Source organism: Ostreococcus tauri (assembly GCF_000214015.3).
Source record: "Ostreococcus tauri WGS project CAID00000000 data, contig chromosome 04, whole genome shotgun sequence".
Classification (NCBI taxonomy): Eukaryota; Viridiplantae; Chlorophyta; class Mamiellophyceae; order Mamiellales; family Bathycoccaceae; genus Ostreococcus; species Ostreococcus tauri.
The window spans coordinates 350,613-368,448 of record NC_014429.2 but is presented as its reverse complement, the minus strand read 5'-3'; the positions used below and the strand labels follow the sequence as shown (position 1 = coordinate 368,448).

Sequence of the window (17,836 nt, the reverse complement as noted above, 5' to 3'; positions counted from 1 at the left end):
GCCGTCGCCGACGCGGACGAACATGGGGCCGGCGAGACGGGTCGTCTCGGCGCCGCGCGCGTTGGAGATCCCGAGAAGGGACGTGGGGCGACGCGCGGTGCAGGATAGCGCGCGAGACGTCGCGGGCAGGCGGTTGAGGAGGCGGGACGACGTCGGAACCGCGACGCGGCGTTCGTGGACGCGCGAGAGCGAGGATGAGACTTTGCGTCGACTCTTGCGCATCGCGGGATTGGCGGAGGAGCTCACGGGGGCGGAGGCGCGACGACGGGGGGGCGCTTCGGTGAACGCGAGAGACGCGAGAGACGCGAGAGACGCGAGAGACGCGTTCGACGAGGTCAAGGAAGCGGTTGAGTTTTTGAGTTCTCCTCGAAAGTCGTCCCCGCGCGCGCCAAAAGCGCGTTTGTAATCTATTATCTACTGTACGTTATCACAACGCGCGAAAACAACGACGCGTGTTTGTCTTACGCTTCGTCGCCGTCGAAGACGCACGTCGGGAGGAAATACTTATCGCCCCACCAGTACCGGCGCTTCACACCCTCCCAAATCTTCGCGTCCGTTGTGTCGATGTCGTGCACGGTGAACATTCCGCGACCTTTTGGCGGGACGAAACCCAAACGCCCGAGTTCGATCTCCGCCACGCGATTGTACACGCAGTGGAAAAAAATGTTATCGGGACACATCCCGTTGAAGTAGCTATAGATTCCGCCCTTCCGTAAGAGTTTCGGAAGCAACGCGTGAAATCGACGCATGTCGTCGTACTCCTCCCCGTACGTGTCGAAGAAGATGGCGTCATATTTTTTCCCCTCTTTCGCCAGCCGCGGTAAGACGTCTTGCCATCGTCCGGGCTCCACGCGCACGCCCTCCCGCTCGTCCCAACCCGCTCGCATCATGTGCGCTCGAACGTCCGGGTGCGCCTCGACGATTGTATGACTCCTCGTCGTCCTCTTTGCGATGTGTCCGTCGATGATTCCCATCCCGAACCCGACGTTCATCACATCCCCGGCTGAGGCGCACAGCGCCTCCGCGTGCGCCTCCATCAACGGCTCCTCCCACGACATCATCACCGCGTCGCCGTCCTCGTCCAACAACTTATCATCGCCGTCGTACCTCACCGGTGTTTTGAGATACCTCTCGCTCTCTTCGTTCTGCCGACATTCACCTCTCGTCTCTCGCATCGACGCCTCGCCGAGCGCCACCTCGCTCGCCACCGCGTGCTCCATCATCGCGCTCGCGAGCGCACCGTGGCCGTGGCCGCTCGCGTATTGCCCCGCGCAATCCCCATCATCGTCCACGTCGGTCCAGCGCACGCCGTTTCGTAATAAATAGTCCACAATCGTCGTCGAATTCGCCGCCGCCGCGTGGTGCAGACAGTGCGCGCCGTTTTCGTCCCTGAGCGTCGGATCACCGCGCTCGGTGGATGATTCGCGCTCACACAGAGCGATGAAGGTTACGTGGTCATCCGCCTTGGCGCACTCGCGCAGGCGCTCGTCGGGGGTCATCGAAGGCGCGACGCGAGCGTCACGAAGTGAAGTTTACTTTTTGGCTTCTTTGGTTTGCGTTTTTCGGCGTCGCCACGCGTCTACTCTAAAGCACGGAGCGCGTTCGCGCGCGAGGTGGTGAGGTCGTGTTCGCGGGTGATGGATGCTAAGGCGGCGGTTGCGGCGTCGGTGATGGTCTTTGCCGTGACGTCGTCGAAGGTTCCGCGGCGGGCGAGCGCGCGACGCGCGACGGCAATTTCCAATTCGGACGCCTTGACGCTCGCGCTCTGAATGACCTCGGTCGGTAGACCGGCCATGCGGGCAACGTTGAGCCCAAATGATCGGTGGGCAACACCGGGTGTGATTTTGTACAGGAATTGGATCCTCGGGACGTCATCCGATGAACCTGGGAGCTCGACGTAGGAGGTGAAGCACGAGGCGCAGTTGGCGGCGTGCTTGGCCTCGACATCTCGCGCGACTGACGGATAGTGCGTGACGAAGAGTGTGAAGCACTTAGCGTCTCGCACCAGGTGTTCAAGTGTCGCGGCCGCGATGGCAACGCCGTCGTGCGTCGAAGTCCCTCGTCCGAGCTCGTCCATAATGACGAGCGATTTGGGGGTGCATGCCTCGAGAATGTTTGAAGCCTCAGACATCTCCTCCAGAAACGTGGACGATCCCATCGCGAGGTTATCGCTCGCGCCCATGCGCGTATAAACGGCGTCAAGCACCGTGAGGCGCGCGCACTTTGCCGGGACGAAACTTCCGACCTGCGCCATGATGCTCAGTAGAGCGATCTGCCGAATGTAACAGCTCTTGCCGCCCATATTTGGGCCCGTGATGACGAGCGCTCGTGTGCGATCCGCCGCCAGGTCGACTCCGTTCGGCACGAAGCTGTCCAAAAGATGCGCGTCGAGCACGGGGTGGCGACCTTCCTCAAAGTACAGCACCGGCGTAGCCGTGTCATCCACGAGCTCCGGTCGGACGTATCCATCGTTGCGCGCCACGATGGCCAACGCGTGCAACGCGTCGAGCGAGGCGATGGAGCTCGTCGCTGCTCTGAACGTGGCGTAATTTTCTCGAAACGACGATAGGAACTCCTTCCAAGCCGCGTCCGCGCTCATCATATGCCGTTCATTCGCGCGCTCCAGAGCCGCCACGGCTTCCGTGACCTCGGGCGGGTGGTAACGCACCACCTTTTTACTCTTGTTTGAGCTCACCTTGATCCATGTCACCGGACATGACTTATCCATAGGCACCTCTATCAACCACTCACCGCCGCCGACGCCGCCGACAGTGGTGTACTCAAGGCGAGGTATTCCCAGTTTCTTTCGTAACTCGGGGAGTAAATCCGCCAACGCCTGTTTCGCGTCGTTCACCGCCGCGACGGTGGCGCTCAGTTCGGGGAAGCGCTCCGGATCATCCTTGAAGAGCCCGATCTTTGTCTTGGACGGCTTGTCCACGCACGCTACGTCCAGATTGAGCGCGCTCATGAACGTTTCCGCCAACACACGAAGCGACGGGTCGGCGATGGCTGAGATGAGCTCGACAAGAAGCGTCGATGTGAGGTCGCCCTCGACACCTTCTCGCATATTGCCGCATGCTTCGCCAAATCTAGACAGAGACGTGAGAGCGCTCACGAACTCCGATGGAGTCGCAGTACCGTGAAACACGCGAGCAAGCTGTCTATCTAAATCTGGAAGCTGTTTCAACTGCATCTTGAGCCCGTTAAACGTGCTGTGGTTCCGCTTATCGAGATCTCCTTCCTCAAAGGAAGTCAAATCGCGCAGCGCTTCGACGGCGTCGAGCCGCCTCTCGATGGCAACCTTTGAGTGCAACGGATGGCTGACCCAGTGTCTCAGTAACCGCCCGCCCATCGCAGTCGCGGTGTGATTCATCAACCATAGTAAACTACCCTTGTACGCGCCGGCCGATGATGTCAACACTTCAAGTTGACGCAAGACGTTCGGCGACAGTTTCATTTCATTGACGCCCTCGAGCGGGCGAAACGCCGCGTCGAGCTGAAGAATGTCCGCCTGTCCGAAATCGCTGAGATATTTTGCACCCGCGCGCAGAGCGGTGTGAACTAGCGGAGAGGCTTGTTCCGCCTTGGCGCCGGTGAGTTCTACGCTCTCGATCGTGTCCCGTGTCAAATGCTCCACGCGGGCTGCGTCGGCGCCTGAGCCATACAGCGCCTTGATCAGACGCGTCGTCTGCTCACTTATCGGTTCGACGATGACGATTTCCGCTGGTGAAATACATAGCAACCTCGATTCGAGCTCGGCACGTTGCATCGTGTCCGTGAACTCTCCGTTTAACACGTCACCGGTGCTCGTCTCGATCGCCGCGAGTCCAATGCGCACCTTCGATCCACCCACGCGCTCCTCCGCGACGCACAGCAAGTGATTTGACAACCGCTCCTGCGTCCCTGATGGTCTCTCCCCGTCGTCTCCGGCGTCCGACAGCGCCGCGCCCGCATCTAAAGTCGCCTTGGTGTACAGCCCTACAAGCTGCCTCTCGAACAATCCACTCTTATTCCCACTCCCGCTCTCTCCGCTCGCCTTGAGCGCCGCCGTCTCCGTCTGTCGCACGACACCAACGCGAAAACCCGCCTTCACCAACCGCCGCACGTACACGTTCAATCGCACCACCGGCACGCTCGCCGTGAGATAGTTCCTCGACTGATACGCGAAGATCCCGAGCGTCTTGCTCGCATCTCGCGCGTCATCGCCGTAAAAATGAAACTTGTACCCGACTTCAATCATGAGCAGCGTGCCGGGATATTTCGCCTTGAACGCCTTCACAGACAGCTCTAACGGCGTCATCTTCTGCGCCGCCGACCCACTCTTACCCCCTTCTCCACCACCGTTCTCCTTATCCGGTTCCAAATCCCTCCGTCGTCGATCGAGCGAGAGTTTCGCCACAAATCGCGCGCGCGTCGACGGACTCGACGGTTTCAACCGCTCGAGCGTCGACTCCGCCTCCCTCGCTCCGCTACGTCCTGACGCGTTTCGTTCACACGCCGGTCTCACATCCGGCACGTCCACCGCGGCATCCTCTGTTGAATCAATGTCACCACCGTCGCGGCGTCTCTTCGCGTTCGGCGACACGGATTCGTCGTCGTCGTCGTCCCGCGCGCGTCTCGCAACTTTGAAATCATCTCTCGCCGTGTCGACAACATCTCTCTCCTTGACCTCAGTCGCGTGCGACGCGCGCGCGCTCGGCGTGCTCGCGAAGAAGCTCGAGATCGTGCGTTGCCCGGTCGCGAGCTGGGAAGGCGTTCGTGGGGGCATCTTTGACGGGCGCGTCGGACGATGAAGCATCGGATGTAGACGCGCGAGCGCGAAGGTAGGCGAGCGCGGAGGTGAGGTGACGATGCGCGTTGATACGTCGTGCGCAATGAGTGCGAATTACAAGCGTGCGGTGAACGAAGTGCGGTGAATGAACGTGTAATTTTACGGAACGGACGTCGAGCCGAGCGCGTCCGAGGATGGACCGGATGGCGCACCGCGAGAGGCAAGGCGCCACACGAGACCCCACGGAGTGAAGCGGTTGAGCCATTTGAGGTAGTCCCAAACGGTCACGGCGAGGGCGTAGACGAAGGCGGTAACGACGATGTATGCCGTCACAGTGAGGGCGCGGACGAGCAACCAGGGCTTGCGGATGAGGCGAGCCATATGTGTGCCGAAGATGAAGGCGAGCGCGCGTTTTTGCGCGCGATCCTGACGCTCGCGAATGCGACGCGCCTCGTCGGATTCAGGCCACACCGGGAGTGAATCAATCTGCGGCGTTGCTCGGCGCACGAAACGCCGTGCGGTCCATAGATCCTTGAGGTTGCGGCTGAGCATGCGGATACTCTTAGCGCGAAGAGCCGTGCCCTTGGGGCCGGACAGGTATTCAACAATCTTCTCCGTGTTCGCCGAATTGGCAACGCGTCGCAGAGCAACGCCCTCCGTCGAGCCCAAGAGACGACCGACGACCTCTTTGCTGCGTCGTGCCATCAGTGCTTGGCTGTCGCCGAAAGCACCCTCGGCGTTTTCGGCGTCGGCGGACTCCTTCGAATCATCTTCGTCCACAGTGTCCGTGAGCACGAGTTCTTCGATGCGATCCCATCGCAACTCGTCTGACTCGTTCAAGAACGTGTTTCTCATCGCAATTTGGCCTTCGGGCGTCGAAGGCGCCATGGCACGGCGAATCGCGTACGGAAGCGCCGCGGTATAAATGTTAAAATCCGGATCAGCCTTCTCCGCAATGCCCTCGAGCGTTAAAAACGTTCGGATGAGCAAGATGATGTACGGAGGAGTGAGGAACTTAAAATTGGCGCTGAGCTTCGCCAGACCTGTGGCGAGGGCACCAAAGCGACTCTGGCCACCCTCCTCGGTCGAAAGCGTGTCCGCAACGGCCTTTGTCATCTCCTCGAGCGTCGCTGGCTTGTACGTGTCGCTTCTGTCGTCTCGCTTCAAGAAGCCTTCCTTGGGAGTGAAACCAACCTCTTGGAAAACGAGCACGAGCCCTTCCCAGTTACCAGAGATCATGTGCTGAATTCCCTTCGCGAAGCCTTCCATGATGAACGGCTCGACCTCGCTCATTAGGCCAAAATCGAGGAAAACGAGCATGTCGTTGTCGTCCAACATCATGTTCCCTTCGTGAGGATCTGCGTGGACGAAGCCGGTGTAAATGAGCTGCGCGACGCACGCTTCGACCGCCATCTGTGCCATTATGAGTTTCTTTTCCGGAGGCAACGCCGCAATGTGCTGGCCGTTGATCCACTCGGTGGTGATAATCCGAGCCCGTCCGGGGGGGCCCGTATACTCTGGCAGCCAGTGAGGAGCTCGCACGAATCCAAGCCACTTATGTCTCTCGTTGAACTCGTCCATGTGGGCCGCCTCTTGCGTGTAGTCGAGCTCCTGCCACACCCCTTGACCGACCTCGTCAGCGATGACGTCCAGCTCGGTGGTAGTTCCCCACAGGCGCTTGAGCGTCGATAGGGAGAGCGACCAACACGTCCAGTCCAAGGCGACTTGTCGCACCACCTTCGGTCTCTGCACCTTGACCGCCACGTCTTGACCGTCCCATGTCTTCGCCTTGTACACCTGTCCCAGCGACGCCGCCGCGATCGGTTGCTCGCTGAACTTGGCGAAGAGCGGCTCGGCGTCTGGATTGCGCGCGCGGTACGGATGGTTCGGCGCGATGGGCCCGTCCCACTCAAGATCCTCAACTATCGTCTTCCACGCCAGAGCGTTCGGAAACGGCTCGTTACTCTGCTGCAACAACTTCAACTCGTCCGCGGCCTCCTCTCCGATCAAGTCCGGACGCTGAGAGAGCGTTTGTCCAATCTTCACGAAGACGGGTCCCAGGCGCGTCATCGCCTCGCGAAGTATCGCCCCTCTCGTGCGCTCCTCCGGGTCCCAGCTTTCCTGCGCCTTCCACTGACGAATCACCCTTCTTCCAACGCGAATGATGGTCGCCAGCCGTCCCGCCACCTGCAACGGCCGTCGCCTGAAGAACCTCAAGAGTTTTGGCTTGTCGAACTCCCCTCGCAAGTCGTCGTACGGGTCGCGCCTCCCCCGTCGCCTTCTCGCCTTCCCAGACCCACTCTTCCTCGCCCGATCACTCACCCGCACGATCACCGTCCCCCCGTGCACCATTTCCGCCAACGCGTCCGCATCCACCGTGGACTCTTTCGCGTCCACGCTCGACGTCGCCCGCAGCACCGCCAGCGCGTTCGCGACATCCGTCTCCGCCTCCGCCGCGTCCTCGTCCGCGATCGCCCACGCCCGCCCCACGCACACACGCGCGCCCATCACGCGCGCGTCCATCATCGCGCGCCCACGCGCGCGTCCATCGCCACGCGCACCGCCACGCGCACCCATCCACGCCGTCGTCGTCGTCGGCATCGATCGACGCATTCGCGTCCCCATCGATCGTCTCGCGCGCGTCGACGCTCGCGCGACGCCCCCGTCGAGGCGCGCGGACGTCGACGCGTGGTCCACCGCGCGCGGCGCCCGCGTGGACGCCATCGCGCGACGCTCTGGCGCGCGCGGCGACGGCATCGGCATCATCGTCGTCGTCGTCGCGTCCGAGACGCGGCGTCGACGCGTCCGAGAGGGCGATCGAGCGATTCGATCGAGATGGACGTCGCGGTGTGATGGTGGAAACCTGGCACCGGGACGCGAGGCGACGGGCGGCGACGCGGCGGTCAGAGCGCGGCGACGGCGTCGGCGCACACGCGCTCGAAGGCGTCGAAGTCGACGACGTCGTCGGAGCGGCGACGGGGGTCGGCGAAGTGGTCGGGACGGATCGCGAGGGCGTGCCGGGCGAGGAGACGGCGAGGGATCGGGCACCCGAGGACGCCGACGCCGAGGGAGAGCTCGTCGATGGAGAGGGAACCGGAGCCGTCGTCGTCGATGAGGTCGAATATGACGCGAAGAGGAGGGTTTTGACCGCCGTGTTGGGACTCGGCGGCGACGATTTGGCGGAGCGAGGCGACCCAGGCGGATCTCCAGACGGCGCGATGGGAACGGTCCGCGGAGGCGGCGTCGGGATCGATCCAAAAGCCGTGGAGCGTCGCGGCACGGATGAATGCGAGACGCGTGGCGAGACGTTTGAGCGTTGCTTCGCGCTCGGGTTTTTCCTCGGGGACGACGTGGACGTTGAGTTCTTTTCGGACGACGTCCCAGACGTCGCGACCAAAGTAATCAAACTCGAGCGTCGGCGTGAAGCTCTCCGCGGTGAGAACGCTCCAGAGCGTGTCGTCTTCAACTGGATCCCTCGCGAGCCTTCGACCGTTTATAGTGACGTTGCGTATGACTTGTACCTCCTTGAACTCGCGAACTGCGCTGGAAACTAATTGCTTAGCGACGCCCGCCTGCTCGTCGCAATTCAAGTCGAGCCGGTAGTGCACGGTGAACGCCTGTAAGGAATCACCGAGGACGTTTCGCCAGCCGAGTCGAGCTCCGAACACACACTGCTCGTAGCATGACATTCGATGCACGACAAAAGCGGGGATATTGGCGTGGTCGATGACGCGAGTGAAAAGGATGACTCCCGCCTCAACGCGGTCCGCACCGGGCGCAAACACGGCGCAGACACGCTCGTACTGCTTTGAGGTGATGTTCAAGTAAACTGAAGCCTCTCGAAGAGCGTGAAGAGCTACGATGGGCTCTTCGATAGACCAGTCATTCGCATCGGCCGTCAAGACGCACTTGTCTCGTAAGAAGGAGTGAAGCTGGTCGTTACTCATCGCCTCCGCTTTCTCCAGCACGCGAATGTTGCTCGTGTAATCGAACTCAAGCGTACCCACCGGAGGCATAGAACGCATGAGTGACTCGGGAACACCCGACGACAACAAGTCAGTGACTCTTGCTGTGTTTAGCCTCGCGTTACGCCACGTTCGACGACGGCCTTCGAAGGTCGCGCTATCCATCAACGTCGACGCTATGACTCTGTCAATGCCAGTGGCCAGATTTAGCACGTACCGTCCCGTTGGGTTCGTGGCGCGAAAGTGCATGTACGAACCGATCGATTCTTTTAGTTTGTCGAACTCAGTCTTCGATTTGAACATTCGCTCGGCATTTTCTGCGTCCAGTAATCGAGCATAACAAGCCGAGGCGGCTTGGAGACGATCGTCTCCCGCGAGTATAAACGTCTCCAAGAGCTTCGCCGCGTGCTCCGCGTGAAAATAATAACTTCTACAAAACATCTTCAGACGACATAAACGTTCAAAGTCCGAAAGCCGATTGTTCCTGAGCTGTCGGAGGATGTTGTCAAAGTCCTCCACTTCGATGACCTGTGGACGTCTCGCGACTCTCGCGGCGCTTGACGCAAATTGAATCTCTAGCACGCCGCCGTCGCTCGTGATGCTATCCAATCCATCGCGTCTAAAATTGTCTAAAACATCTGAGCTCACCAGTCCTTTCTTAACTCCGCCCGTCGATAAAAGTTTAGCGCTTTTCATGCTGCCTGGATTTTCTCTATCTTGATGCCAGAGTTGCGACGCGATTGCTCGATCACCGGTGTCGTCCAGATTTAGAGCGTGATGACCGTCCGGATTGTGCGGATTGAACGTGGCGACGCTTTTTTTTAAAGATGAGTCGCGCTTGCGCTTCAGCACGTCGACGAACGACGAGCCTTCGAGCGTGAGCGTTGTGAGATAATCGTTCTGCAACAACATCATCATCAAGTGTCGTCCCCCGTCCTCGCCGCATGCATTGTGATCGAGCTTCAACGTCGTGAGCGTGTCGTTCGTTCGCAATCCTTCGCTAATAACCATGCATGCATCGCAACCGAGTCGACATCTCGACAAATCGAGCTCGATGAGCGAGCGGTTTGTCCGAAGAGTGTCACCAATGAGCTTGCCTCCTTCATCTCCGATGCCGTTCCACGCCAACGATAGATACTCCAATCTCCCGATCCCTCTCAACCCACGCGCGATGTGCACGCACGCACGCGCACCGATTGAATTCCATGATAAGTCTAGTGATCTCAACGCGCCGCCCTTGGCCAGAGTGTCGCCGAGGATTCTCCCGCATGCGTCGGTGACGCGATTCTTTGACAAATTCAGACTTTCGAGCGCACAGTCGTCACCGATGAGCGTCGCGAATAGTGCCATAGCGCACGCGTCGTCCACGCCACACGAGGTAAAATTAAGCACTTTCACCCTTCGCACCGCGCTCGTCGATTCCACGGCGCTCGAGAGTCGGTTCTCGCTGAAGTTTAGCGCGCGTAAACGAGCCGAACGTCCGGCGGCTTCGCAGAGCGCCGCGACGCCGTCGTCATCAATCCTGTTCCCACTCACGTCCAAACTCTCCGTCACCGCGTTTTCCACGACACCGCGCGCGATAACGCGCGCGCCGATGGTTCCCAAATCCGCATATCGCGCGTCCGCGTCTCTCTTCTCCAACTGTCGCACGACGCGCGCGGAGACGCGCGCGCCCGTCTCCGCGCACGCCGCCGTGATGGCCCTCCCGCACGCCGTTCGCCCCATCACCCCCTCCCGCGGCGCCCGCCACTTGGGAATATCTCGCGTGAGATCGACGTCGTCATCCAGTTCCCGCGTCCACCCCACCGTCGCCGTCTTCGCGCACCGTCGTCGTCGTTCCACCAACCGTCTCTGTATCTCCTCGTACGCCGTCTCCACGCGCGACACTGCGTCGCCGTCCACCCCCTCACCCCGCGTCGCCATCGTCGTCGTCCCGTCCATCGTTTCGCGCGTCTCGATCCCGTCGTCGACGCCGTCGACGCGCGACGGCGTCCGCCGAGGCACCGCGGCGTCGCGCTAAAAAAAACTAGAAAAAAGACGATTCATCTTCACCACGACGTCACTCACGCGCGCCCTCGAGATGTCGTTCGCGCGCGCGTCGCCCCGTCGCGCGTCGACGGCGGTCGCGCGCCGCGGTGGAAGGGATAAAAAGACGTCGCGCGCGACCGCGCGGGCGTTCGATTACGACGATGCCTTCGCGCGCGGACGACGACGCGGTGGTGCGCCGCCGACATTCGTGAGCCCCATGGAGGGCCTCGGGGACGCGCGGTTTCGAATCGCGCTGCACGCCGACGGGCGAGGTGGGTTCACGGAGGCGTGTAAGGAGTTTATTCGCATCCCGGGGACGCTGCCGAGGGGGGCGGTGGCGGAGAAGATTGTGAAGAATTTGTGCGCGCGGTACGACGCGGATGAACTCGGGAACGTTCCGCTGGGGGCGCAGATAATGGGAAGTGACGCCGAGCTGTTGACGCTCGCGGCGAAGCACCTGGGAGAGGATAAAAATGCACCGAGGGTTGATTTGAACTGTGGGTGCCCGGCGAGCGTGGTGACCGGGAAAGGGGCGGGGAGTTCGCTGTTGAAGGATCCGAAATTCGTGTACGACGCGGTGCGCGCCGTCGCGCGAGGGGTCGAGGGCACGAACGCGATCGTGACGATGAAACTGCGAACCGGGTACGATGATTCGGGTTTGTTGAGGGAGAATTTATGCGCCGCGCGAGACGCTGGGGCGCGGTTTATCTCGCTGCATGCGCGAACGCGAGCGCAAGGGTACTCGGGACGGGCGAACTGGGACGACATCGCCTTCGCGAAGGAGGTTCTCGGGGACGACGTACCGATAATCGGTAACGGAGATGTTACGAGCCCACTGCGTTGTGCCGAGTTGTTACGAGTGAGCAACGCGGACGGGGTGGGGATCGGTCGCGGCGCGGTGCAGGATCCGTTGATTTTTCGTCGCATCGCGGCTACAGTGAAGCGAGACGTCAACGGCGTCTGGAGGGTCACCGAAGACGCTTTTGAGCGCGAATTCGAAGTTGACTTCGTGGTCACATTCTTACGAACGTTTGCCGAAGAAGTTTTCAAGACGGAGAATAAGCTGAACAGTAAGCGTGGGAGCGGCGTTCAGGAGCGCGAGCTTGAGGCGTTCAAGGTGGGCAAATTAAAATCCATCGTGAAGTACCTGTTTGCCGGTAACGAGGCGCTTAAACCCCACATCCAGGAGGTCATGCGCATCGATCCTCTCAAGATGAGCGCAGAAGATGCGCTGGATACGATCGAACGGCTCGTCGTTCGAGAGTGGGTCACGCCGCAACACGTCCTAGTCGATGCATTCTCGGCGCGAGCACAGTATCAGAAGTGATTCGGTAGTTCGCAGTCACGGCTTTTCGCGCTTCTTCTTGTCACCCATGCACGCTTGTTCGGTAGTGGGTGAACTATCCCTTTAGATATTTGTAGTATTAGGACCTAGACACTAAGAACTAGCTATTGTTGCGGTTGTCCGCTCTGCCTGATCGTGTGTCGTCGTCCGCTCGTGAAGGTGAGAAAAGCCCGGTGGAACTGTCCTCAAGTCTTGAACCGTGAAGTCATCGTAGAGCTTTGTGCGTCCACCCTTTTAATTCTCAGTTTCGACGCCCGTCTTGTCGCCGCTGATGGCGATCAAAGGTTGTCGCGCTCGTTCGCCTCGGAAGTAGACGTCGAGCCAGGAGAAGAAAAAGGTGCCAAACGTAGAGAAAACGATGGCGAGGATGAAAGTGAGAAGAGTGCGCTTGCCGCCGAAGGCTTGCAATCCACCGCCTTCGACGGTGGTGCCGTCCGGAAGCCAAAAGTTTCCGAACGGACCCCAAGCGCGGTGCACCGGTGCCGCAGCGGGCGTGCACCATTCGTTTGCGGCGACAGCGAGCGCCTTCGTGGAGTGTACGCCACCGTAGCAATCAGTCCAAGCGCCGTCCATATCGAGAACGGCGCCTTGGACGATGACAGCAATGGCACTAGATACGACACCCATAATGGCGCCCAGCTCCGTCGGTGCGACGATGAAGGAGTTCACGTCCTCGCGCATGAGACCGAGGTATAGCGCGGGAGCGCCAAGGGCGCACACCAAGTCGACCATCAAGAAGAGAGACAAAACGTCAATCTTGTCAATAGCGACGAAGATGGCGCCAACATTCAACGCAGCGCAGACTACTCGAATCACGTTGACAGGAACGCCAAAGTTCAAGACATCACGGTACAAGACCGAAGTCAAACCGTTTTGGATAGAATCCACCGAGCTCACGCAGAGCGACGTGGCAAAGATCAAGATGAGAACGTGCCAACCCTTGTTGAGGCTTTCGGCGAGGTAGAAGAAACCCAGGTACGCGTACTTGGTATATGACACTTCGTAGTCGTCGTAATATTTCGCGAGCGAAACCACGCCGAGAACACCGAAGAACCACATGACGAAGAAAATCAGACCGGCGCCAAGGGCGAGGCCTTTTCGAAGATCCGCCGTCGACTTGGCGGCGTAGACGCGCTGCCATTGACCGGCGTTGAAAAGCTCTGCGGAGAGAACGGCGATGATGAGGGTGATCATCACGACGAATCCTTCGTCCGTGGACTTGGATGCGCGCTCGTACTGTGCCTTGGTGACCCTGTTATCGGCGAGGAGGATAACGGTGAAGAGCAGCATGAAGCCGGTAATCATGACTCCTTGCAAACGGTCCGTGATCACGGACGCGGGCAAACCGGCGAGCATGGTGTACGTGAGCGTGATCACGCACACTGTGACGAGCACAGTCGTGCGTGCCTTTTCGTCCGTCGCACCATAATCATCGGAGAAGAGGGCGGAGACGTTGGCGATGGTCGTGAGTTCGGCGCAGAGCGAGATGAACATGTACATCACGCTGATGAACGCCGAGACGAGCTGCATCGATCGACCGTATCGCGAGAGCGCGAAGTCCGTCACGGAGAATCCATTCTTATCACCGACGAAAGCCTTAATCGTGGGCGCGATGAAGATCATGACGAGCGCCGGAGACGCGGACGCCACGGAGTACCCAAAGATACCCCACCACGACAATCGCGGCTTCGCCCCGACCTCCGTGGTGCCGTAGTACACCCAGGCACCCATACCACCCGCGAAGTACGACAGACCAACCTGCCGCCACGGCAGAGAGTTCTTCGCGCTGAGCCAGTGCACGCTCGGCGTCTTCACCGCCTCGACGAAATCCCTCGCGCGCATCCACCCTCCATCCTTACCTCTGAACGCGAACGTCAGCGCGACGACGAAGAAAAGCAGCGTCGTACAATCGATCGTCGCGATCGCCGTCCCGGTCGTGAGCGTCGGGTACGCCATGTTCCCACGCGTGTCTTTTCTTCGTTACCCTTAGGTTCTCCTTCTCCACGAGCGAACGTACGACGGCGCGCGGCGTATCCACCGCGTCTCTTCGGGCGATCCTTGCGCAAGTATTACCTCGATCAAGTTCCGACGATATTTCTCAGAACGCGCGGTCGCGCGCGTCCACTCGTTCGCCCGAGAGTGCGGCGTCGGCGCGAGGCGTCGAACGTCTTTTCGGGTCGTCGGTGGTGTAGGGTTTAGCATACGCCGCCCAGGTCGTCGGTGCGTGTCCCGTGATCGCGCTTTGGCTGCCACAGTACGTGCTCGGGTGTCCAGCGCGCAGGCCGCGACACCCATCGCGTCGCGAGTGCGCGTCGACCGCGGGCGCGCGCGCGCGAGCGCCCGGCGCGCGCGATGAGCGTGTTTTCCTCCGCCGACGCCCTCGAGCGGGCGCGTCGGAGCGCGCCCACGCGCGCGGGGGCGTCGTATCCGTTCGCGAATGCGAGCTCGACAAAATCATCGTCCGAGCGATCGAGCGGGAAAGCGAGCGCGAATGGATCGAGGACGGGTAAGGGCACGAGCGGGGGTGGGCGAAAGGGATCGGTGCGCGCGGCGTCGCGCGCTCGGGTGGAGGAGGTGCTCACGGGGGCGAGCGCGGCGGAGGCGGCGCTGAGAGAGGCGACGGAGCGGACGCGGAGGAAAGCGAGCGATGCGCGGACGGAGGAGAGCGAGCGAGAGCGGTTGAAGAGGTACGCGCGCGCGGAGTTGGAGGCGGAGGAGCGGGCAAAGGCGCTGGAGGAGGAGCGGAAGAGGTGCGAGGCGTTGACGGCGGAGAATGCGAGGTTGGCGCGAGAATTGGACGCGAACGGTGTGAGACGGTCGGGAGACGCGCGTGCGGGTGAGAACGACGACGAGGAGGTAGACGAGACGGTGAAGGAGTTGTTTGATCTCGTAGAGAGCGAACGACGGGCGCGGAGTGAGGTTGAGGAGAGATTGCGCGAGTACGAGCGACGCGCCGAGCGAGCGGAAGTCACGGCGACGGGAGACGCAGAGGCGCAGAGACGAATCGAAGAGGCCGAGTCCACGATGCGCGATCAAGAGAACAAGTTATCTCAAGCGGCGGAGATCATCGGCGAGCTTCGAGCGGCGTTGATGCACGCGATGGAGGCGGTGGCGCCGCCAGAGTCGACGACGACAGGATCTCAGTTAGGCGAGGACGCGAGAGAAGGTACTCCGCTGGAAAGAACGACCGCGGCCATACGGCGCTGGGAGGGGAAAGTGGAGAAAATGGTCGTCGAGACGGTGACCTCTGCGCTGGCGCGCGCGATGGATTCACCGGCGTTGCAGACAAACAGGCGAGAGGGCGAGAGAGTAGTCTCCAGCGTAACTGACGCAATATCTCACGAATTGAGCGCTATAATCGAGGGTGCAATGTCTGGAATCGTCGATGAAATGCAGTTTCAGTTCGGTCAGGACGAATTTGAGCACGCGCACGAGGACGATTACGGCGTTGACGGTCGCAACCGCTTGATCGGCTGGCTCGCAACTGAAAATAACCGCCGAGCTCATCTCGAGGAGCAGCTCACTAGCGTGCAGGACGAACTCGCGCGCTCCGAAGCTAATCGACAAGTCGCTACACAGCGCTGGCTTCAGGCGATGAGTCAGCTAGATGGGAGCATCATGGACGACGAGAGTGATTTGGGAGAGTTGCTGAGCCGACTCGACGACGTCTCCGACGACGGCATCTCCGTGCGAAGCCTCGACATGGGCGATCTCGGGAGTCCGCGTCGAAGGCGAATTATGATGAATCGTCGCGCGATGTCTGTCGTCGGCGACGCGCCGAAGCACATCAGTCGTGTTCGAAGCGGTGACGCAAATTCGGAGACGCACGAGTATGCCAATCTGCACGACGTTGCCCTCGGTCCAAACGCTCGTCTGCAGACGTTTCGCGAGGAAGAAGAAGAAGAGGACGCGGATGAAAGGATAGCTGATCTCGCTATCGAGGCCACACCAGGCGGACGCGTGTACTTTGCGTTGCGCTCGGTGATGCGTCGCGGCGTCATACCCGTGACCACGCGCGTGTGTGTCTTCGTGTACCACGTCGCTATGCAGATTCACGCACTGTGCGCGCGCTGTGCTGCAAATCCAAACTTCGAGCTTATCTGGCCCATGTGTCTCATCGTCGTCGCATTTTACTGGAAGATTGGCGCCCTGGACGATTGGACCGCATATGTCCGCTCCGAAGGTGCCATCGAACAGTTTGCTAGCACGGAAATTCGCGCCGCCGCCGCCGCCGCCGCCGCTCCCGACCAATCCCCGACACCACCACTCGTATCGACGTCCATTAGAATCATCGATTGAGCGTATGTGTGAATAAACAGACCCGACTCGATCGACGATACCTTCGCCTCACAAGCCGCCTCGCCATGCTTGCCCGCGTACTCACTCTCGTCGCCGTCTACGCCACCGTCGTTGCCGCCGACGCCACCGACGTGAGCTCTGTCACTGTCGACGTCTCCTCATCGTCACTCACCCGGGATGTGCTCGATCGCGCGCGGAACGTCAAGTCCTACGTCCAACGCGTGAGAAGACACATTCATCAGCGTCCGGAGCTCATGTGGGAAGAGGAGCACACGATGTCGTTCATCGAGCGCGAGCTGGACGCTTTAGGCATCACACACGAACGCATCACCGCCACCGGGGTGGTGGCAACGCTCGGTGCGGGTCGACGAAGCGTCGGATTACGAGCCGACGCGGACGCGCTTCCGCTGACAGAGGACACCGGGTTGGCGTACGCATCGAAGACGGAGGGGAAGATGCACGCGTGTGGACACGACGGACACGTCGCGATGTTGTTAGGGGCGGCACGGGTGTTGAAGGAGGTGCATGATGAGGACCCGGGGGCGTTTCCGGGCACGGTGCGGTTCATCTTTCAACCGGCGGAGGAGGGCGGCGCTGGGGCAAAGGAAATGTTAAAGCCCAGGGACGGATCCAGAGGGATGGTGGACTTCGATCCGCCGATCCAGAGCGTGTTCGGGTTGCATAATTGGCCGTATCCGGAGATGCCGAGCGGGACCGCGGGGACGAGGGGGGGGACGATCATGGCGGGCGCTGGGGAGTTTGTGATCGACATCGCCGGGAGGGGCGGACACGCCGCGGTGCCGCATAAGAACGTGGACGTTATCGTCGCGGGGAGCGCCATCGTTACGGCTCTTCAGACGCTCGTGAGTCGCTTGACCGATCCGCTGGATAGCGTTGTGGTGAGTGTGACGGTTTTCAACGCTGGAACGGCGAGTAACATCATGGCAGACAAGGCGACTCTACGCGGAACGCTGCGCGCACTTAATCCAAAGACGTTCGCATTGATGCAACAGAAGGTCGTCGATATGGCTGCCGCGACCGCCGTCGCGCACGGATGCGAAGCGTCGACATCTTTCGAGCCGGAGCAGTACGGAAAGAAGCGTGTCCCGTATCCTCCCACGGTGAACGACCCGCAAGCGGCGCAGCTCGCGATGAACGTCGCAGCGCAGCTGTTCGGAGCAGAGAACACGCGCGACGTCGTTCCGGTAATGCCCGCCGAAGACTTTTCGTTTTTCGGTCAAACATATCCATCCGTGATGATGTGGCTCGGTGCGTACAACGAGAGCGCCGGATCCACGCATCCTCTCCACAGTCCAAAGTACATTCTTGACGAGAACATTTTGACGAACGGAGTCGCTTTGCACGCGGCGTACGCGCTCTCCTTCCTGAAAAATGGCTTCGCATAGTACATGAAATGATTTACAATGT

The 17,836-nt window shown here is 60.5% G+C and overlaps 9 protein-coding genes across 9 annotated transcripts; 4 read left to right on the top strand and 5 right to left on the bottom strand.

Moving 5' to 3' along the window:
* Positions 1-22: 22 nt before the first annotated feature.
* On the top strand, positions 23-406 carry OT_ostta04g02070 (unnamed product; the record flags this gene model as incomplete). The annotated part of the gene is made up of 1 exon (XM_022984483.1): positions 23-406. The coding sequence occupies one exon, from the start codon at positions 23-25 to the stop codon at positions 404-406; it is 384 nt and encodes a 127-aa protein (XP_022838747.1).
* Positions 407-461: 55 nt separating this feature from the next.
* OT_ostta04g02060 (Ankyrin repeat) lies at positions 462-1,499 on the bottom strand (the record flags this gene model as incomplete). The annotated part of the gene is made up of 1 exon (XM_003078691.1): positions 462-1,499. The coding sequence occupies one exon, from the start codon at positions 1,497-1,499 to the stop codon at positions 462-464; it is 1,038 nt and encodes a 345-aa protein (XP_003078739.1).
* Positions 1,500-1,579: 80 nt separating this feature from the next.
* Positions 1,580-4,768, bottom strand: OT_ostta04g02050 (DNA mismatch repair protein MutS-like,N-terminal; the record flags this gene model as incomplete). The annotated part of the gene is made up of 1 exon (XM_003078690.1): positions 1,580-4,768. The coding sequence occupies one exon, from the start codon at positions 4,766-4,768 to the stop codon at positions 1,580-1,582; it is 3,189 nt and encodes a 1,062-aa protein (XP_003078738.1).
* Positions 4,769-4,930: 162 nt separating this feature from the next.
* On the bottom strand, positions 4,931-7,495 carry OT_ostta04g02040 (Aminoglycoside phosphotransferase; the record flags this gene model as incomplete). Its single annotated transcript, XM_003078689.2, has 1 exon — positions 4,931-7,495. One exon carries the CDS (start codon positions 7,493-7,495, stop codon positions 4,931-4,933), a length of 2,565 nt encoding a protein of 854 aa, XP_003078737.2.
* A 179-nt stretch (positions 7,496-7,674) lies between these two features.
* OT_ostta04g02030 (Leucine-rich repeat, ribonuclease inhibitor subtype) lies at positions 7,675-10,659 on the bottom strand (the record flags this gene model as incomplete). Its single annotated transcript, XM_022984482.1, has 1 exon — positions 7,675-10,659. The coding sequence occupies one exon, from the start codon at positions 10,657-10,659 to the stop codon at positions 7,675-7,677; it is 2,985 nt and encodes a 994-aa protein (XP_022838746.1).
* Positions 10,660-10,981: 322 nt separating this feature from the next.
* On the top strand, positions 10,982-12,091 carry OT_ostta04g02020 (tRNA-dihydrouridine synthase, conserved site; the record flags this gene model as incomplete). The annotated part of the gene is made up of 1 exon (XM_003078686.2): positions 10,982-12,091. One exon carries the CDS (start codon positions 10,982-10,984, stop codon positions 12,089-12,091), a length of 1,110 nt encoding a protein of 369 aa, XP_003078734.2.
* Positions 12,092-12,343: 252 nt separating this feature from the next.
* OT_ostta04g02010 (Sodium/solute symporter) lies at positions 12,344-14,065 on the bottom strand (the record flags this gene model as incomplete). The annotated part of the gene is made up of 1 exon (XM_003078685.2): positions 12,344-14,065. The coding sequence occupies one exon, from the start codon at positions 14,063-14,065 to the stop codon at positions 12,344-12,346; it is 1,722 nt and encodes a 573-aa protein (XP_003078733.2).
* Positions 14,066-14,461: 396 nt separating this feature from the next.
* Positions 14,462-16,408, top strand: OT_ostta04g02000 (Peptidase M20, dimerisation domain; the record flags this gene model as incomplete). The annotated part of the gene is made up of 1 exon (XM_003078684.1): positions 14,462-16,408. The coding sequence occupies one exon, from the start codon at positions 14,462-14,464 to the stop codon at positions 16,406-16,408; it is 1,947 nt and encodes a 648-aa protein (XP_003078732.1).
* Positions 16,409-16,473: 65 nt separating this feature from the next.
* OT_ostta04g01995 (Peptidase M20, dimerisation domain) lies at positions 16,474-17,814 on the top strand (the record flags this gene model as incomplete). The annotated part of the gene is made up of 1 exon (XM_022984480.1): positions 16,474-17,814. One exon carries the CDS (start codon positions 16,474-16,476, stop codon positions 17,812-17,814), a length of 1,341 nt encoding a protein of 446 aa, XP_022838745.1.
* Positions 17,815-17,836: the final 22 nt, after the last annotated feature.